Source organism: Phalaenopsis equestris, unplaced genomic scaffold (assembly GCF_001263595.1).
Source record: "Phalaenopsis equestris unplaced genomic scaffold, ASM126359v1 Scaffold000848, whole genome shotgun sequence".
Taxonomy (NCBI): Eukaryota; Viridiplantae; Streptophyta; class Magnoliopsida; order Asparagales; family Orchidaceae; genus Phalaenopsis; species Phalaenopsis equestris.
The window spans coordinates 274,735-280,000 of record NW_018165288.1 but is presented as its reverse complement, the minus strand read 5'-3'; the positions used below and the strand labels follow the sequence as shown (position 1 = coordinate 280,000).

Genomic DNA, 5,266 nt, shown 5'->3' with positions numbered 1-5,266 from the left:
CCGGCTCGTCAGCTTGATAAGTGGCTTGTGAACTAAACTCAACGAGCTAACAAGTCAAGTTTAAGGGCCCATTGGGGGCAGATTAAAACTACGGCGGCGTTTTTGAAAACGCCGCATTTATATTTGATTTGCACATTTTACTCGCGTTTGCCAAAACATCGATTTATAGCGTTTTATTATTTCTATTAGACGTGGATCGCGGGTATAACTCCGCGATCCAGCGTTCGAGCGAAGCATTTACGCCTCTGCCCTAAAACCCAATCCTCTAAGCGCTCTGCCGAAGCTAATCCCTGTCGAAGGAAGCCAAAGGAAGTAACTGCCGAAGGAAACACTCCTACCTCTCCACTACTCATCCCTGTCGAAGGAAGCCACAAGCAACACCTCTACCTCTCCGCCGCTCATCTCTGTCGAAGTAAGCTCACCGCTGCTCATCCCTGCCGAAGGAAGCCGCAAGCAACGCTTCTACCTCTTTGCTGCTCATCCCTGCTGAAGGAAGCTCACCGCTGCTCATCCCTTCCAAAGGAAGCTCTGATTTTTTTGAGCAATTTACCTCTGATTTTTTTGCAGTAAAAATTCCTTATTTACTTTAGCGATTTACCTCTGCTTTTTTTTTTATTGATGCTTCGTTTATAAATTTCTTTTGTGAGAATGCTGAAAGTAAAATTTAAGTGTTAGATATGTAAATACATTGGAATTTTGTGGTATGAGTGTAAAAATGAAAATTTTGATTTGTGATATGTAAATCCATAAAAATTGAGTGCTATATATGTAAATTTCCTTAAATTTAAGTCGAACTATTTAATAATTGTTTTATTAAAAATAAATTAAATATTAAAATTTAATTAATTTAGTAAATTTTGTAGTAATTATTAGTTACTTTAATAAATAACTAATTATGATTAGATGTAAATGTAACTATTTGATGACTATTTTTTATTATTTACTCAATAAAATTAGGATTTTTTTCTCATTCATAAATTTAAATATTTTATTATATATGAAAATAAAATAATAATAATAATAATAATAATAATAATAATAATAATAATAATAATAATAATAATAATAATAATAATAATAATAATAATAATAATAATAATAATAATAATAATAATAATAATAATAATAATAAAATTTCTCTTAAAATGCTTATTCCTCAAATATCCTTAACAAAGTTAACTGTTTGTGTTAATTTTAACCTTGAAATTCAGCCTGAGGATTAATTCAAATCAATTTTCTATAGTTTAGCAGATCTTATAATTTCAGTAGTTTAGCAGATCTTATCTTTATAACTCCGGGATTAAAGTGGTTACTTGTTGGTAGTCGGGAGGTTGTTTTGGGGTGTTGCACTATTAACAAAAGATAAAAAATTATTCAAATTGGAAGGATGTTTGTCAACTTTCGCATGATCTTATAATTGCACCAGATGAGAAAGATTTGTTTTTGTCGATTCGGACACATGTTTGATTTTCGTGGAGAGTACTATTGCATGAATGATGGACGACCTTATCATCGTATTCATTGTTTTCCATACTCTATTTGACTAACTTGCTGCTTGCAAGCAAATTGAGTACCCAGGCAAATATAGGGTGCTTCACTTGAATGGTGAGCTGTCGAGTCCTTGTAGGTTCTATTTATGTAAGATTTTGGCGGGGATGTTGATAAATAACTAACCCAAATCTATCTACCTCAAATAATTTGAGTTCAGAATGTCTTGATTATTATTCAGGTGTGCCTTAGATCAGCAAATAAATCCGATTTCTATTTGGGTTAAGCTTGTGCTGATTCAAATAACTTAAAGTTAATTCAAAATTTACTTGATTAATATTTTGGGTTCATATTTGGCGGGTTTGAGTCAGGTTCATTGGATTTGGTCTTTTCAGTCAAAAAAATTATGTGATTCATACAAAAAAATGGGTTTGAGAGTTAGGTTTGGGTCAGACGGGTTCGAGTTGAGTTAAATTCTGGTCAAATATTTTGACTCATATTAGTTGGATTTGATTCAAGAATATTCCAGTTGAGTCAATTTCAAGGTAAGCCCGAACGCAGCCCATCAACTCACACATACACCTGCCGTCGGCTTCATCTGTCATTGTTCTGGCCTGTAATTGATTTTAATTTCCCAACTTCCTATAACGTTATATTGCCCTTTGTGAACATAAGATGCTGTTTGTCTGAACGTTGTATTCAGTTTTGTACGTATTCTGTTGCTTTGTACCGTTAAGCCTAGCTCTAAACATTACAACTTTCATCCGAAATGCAGAGCTTCCCTGAGGAGCTATTTAGCGTCTTAAGGACAATGCAACTATTAAGAGGATTAAGCGTTGGGATGGGCATCAGCTATTCCTGCGCTGAGCAGTGGAGACCCCTCGCTGAAGAAGCTTTGTACAGGGCCGGAAGGCTGAATGGTACTTCTTTGCTTCTTATTTCACATCTGACTTGAATTTATTATACTCATTTTGAGGTATATTCAATTTTTTTTCTATGAATATTCTGACCCAAAACTTCCTTTTTTTATTTCTATCATTAGCCTGTAGCCTCTGTTTGAACTCTTCAATTGATTTCCTTTACCCTCTGACAGTCTTTTCAATTATTGTCTTGAAAACCTTTTCAGATAACAGTTTCAAAGCAAAGAGGAGTGGCATCCTTCAAACCTTATTTCGGAGAGGGAGATAATTGGATCAAACAGACAAAGTTCAGTTAATTTGGCAATTTAAGTATTTTGCTGGCAATCAATCCTTGAGCATGCACAAGTTTAATGAGTGGTCAGATACCTTCACCAAGGCTTCATTTGGTTTTGTTTTTTCATAATCTTATATTTTGATAAGCTATTTTAATTTAAATTTATATGAAAATAGTGTGTTGTGTGTGTGTGTATGTGTGTGTGTTATTTATTTATTTATAAATCAGGGCAATTTATGCAGTCTACTAAAATGTGCTCTAATATATGAAAATAGAGTAATTTTTGAGGTTGTTGGACTGGAGCAATTTTTAATAATATCTTCCGTGCCATTTTCTCCTTTGCGTTGGGGATGATGGGTGTGTAGAATTTTGTTGATCTGCTGTTTACAATGAGGTGCTCCATCTCTTTTAGAGGAAGAAACAAATTCCTTTCAAGTCTGTTGCTTGTTAATTGCCTGCAATAATATTGTACGCATTGAACATATTAATAATTAGTCTAATGTATTGAACATCTAAGCATTTTAGATGATCTCATAAAAATTGACTTAATTAACTAATTAATTAATTTAACTATCTAGCATTTTAAGAAAATTAAAAAGCATCATTATGGATGCTTTAAGTGATCAATTATGAAAGTGGCATTTTGTCACTATTTTTAGTGGCTTAGGATCTGTTTGAGGTAGCTGCATCGGTTTGAAGTAGCAGCTTAGCTATTGCAGAAGTTGTTATTTAAAAAATTGTGTTGATTATGTTAAATTTATTTTAATTTCAAAAAGTTAGATCGTAACTTTTTGGCAGTCATCACATCACACCTTAACATATTAGGTTGAAAAAAATATTTTTCTATCATAGAAATTTTTAGAAAACAGTAATCTCAAATAGAATTGTGGCGGTTGTTTGAAAAATAAATCAGTTGGAAAACTATATTTTTTTTATATTGAAATTAAAAAAAGTTTTGAAACAACAATATGGTATTAAATGTGATGACTTGACATATCAAATATTTTCTTATATCAATTCTAGTTTGTTGGTACCATATTTATAATAGAAGTATGTCATGAATTGTAATATAAAAGTCACCTTTAAATATTGCATCTATATCACAGTAAAACAATTGAAATAAATAATATATTAGAATATTTAACATCAAACCCTTATATCTCCTAAGTATTCACATGTATCATTAGGACCTTATACTTTATTGTCCGAAATACAATTCATCTATTCATGCCTTTACAATTCCCCTTTAAGTATGTATGTTACTCAAGCACCTATGTATCCTTATAATTACACATTTTACTCAAACATTTATAGTTCCCAATAAATTTTTAGACATGAATTTTACAAACAATCTATCAATTAAGAAACCTTTTTCATACACAATTATTTTGTAATATATTATTATAGATGAATCATTATTTTAGTAAACATAAGTAATTTATATTTGGTAAAAATAGTGTATAAAAATATGTAAATATTAAAATATTAGGTAAGGTAATAGCAACTTACCTCAAATTGTTTTTTGTAAGTTTGCCCAAATTAATATTGAAAATTAAAAAAAAAATTTAAATCATTAAAATATTAGGTAAGGTAATAGCAACTTACCTCAAGTTGGACACTTTTTTTTAATTAACTTGATGGATGAAAGGGCTCCATAACCTTCAAAATTGTACTTTCTCTCTCCTCTCCCTTTCTCTCTCTAAAACTCATGGCTAAGAAAAATGGAGTAAATTAAATGGAGATATTTGCAATAAAATATGTTTTTAATAATTATATAAAAAGAACATAATGGTCTAAATTATTTTATTTTTAATTATAAATTCTATATAATTATAGCTTGAAAAATAGAGTCTCAAAATTGTTTAAAAAAACATAATAAATAACATATCGTGTTTAGATTACATAGGATGGTCACCAAATGACCACAAAAACATATTTGTACCAACAAATGTAAATTTCTTAAAGAGTTTAAATCAAATAAGCAACCATTTTTTTTTATATCTACAATGCCCACAAAAATAGTAAAAAATGTTCATAAATAAAATGTTGAATCTCTACAATGTGGTGAACATGAATTATAAATTATTTTGAACACGAATCCAAAAAATACATTCAAATATGATACTCAATTCTATTTTAATAACAGTCCAACGAAAAAGTATTACTATCTTTAGAAAATATTTTTGAATAATTTTTTGAAGCTTAAAATTATATAAAAAGAGACTTTAGTATATATCTTAGAGAAATTTCCAATTAAACTGACATATGTGAAAATAAACTCTAAGGAATCGACATTTGAGGGTATTTTGAAAATTTAATGAAATAACAAATATACTAGTGCATATTATACTTTTAACCCTAGGATTGTCATTGTTGATCTTTCTCTGAAAACTTTAGATGAAAGAGTGGAGGACATTGCATGCATATTTACAAAAAATTATAGATGAGCCTATATCATAACGCCATAGAATTTGTAACTTTTATTGTATTATATTACACTATAGCCAACTTATCTAACTAATCCAAAATATTTGGTAATGTACATAATCTTGATAGATTATTTTAAATAATTTCATTTTTTTTT

At 29.9% G+C, this 5,266-nt stretch overlaps 1 protein-coding gene across 1 annotated transcript in view; it reads left to right on the top strand.

The window, feature by feature from the left end:
* Positions 1-2,841, top strand: part of LOC110031832 (uncharacterized protein slr0889-like) — a gene marked incomplete at its 3' end in the record, with an annotated part of 69,302 nt that extends 66,461 nt beyond the window's left edge. The window contains 2 exon segments of the mRNA XM_020735246.1: positions 2,264-2,408; positions 2,615-2,841. Of these exon segments, the coding sequence (XP_020590905.1) occupies positions 2,264-2,408; positions 2,615-2,676 (207 nt within the window).
* Between the last annotated feature and the right edge of the window lie 2,425 nt (positions 2,842-5,266).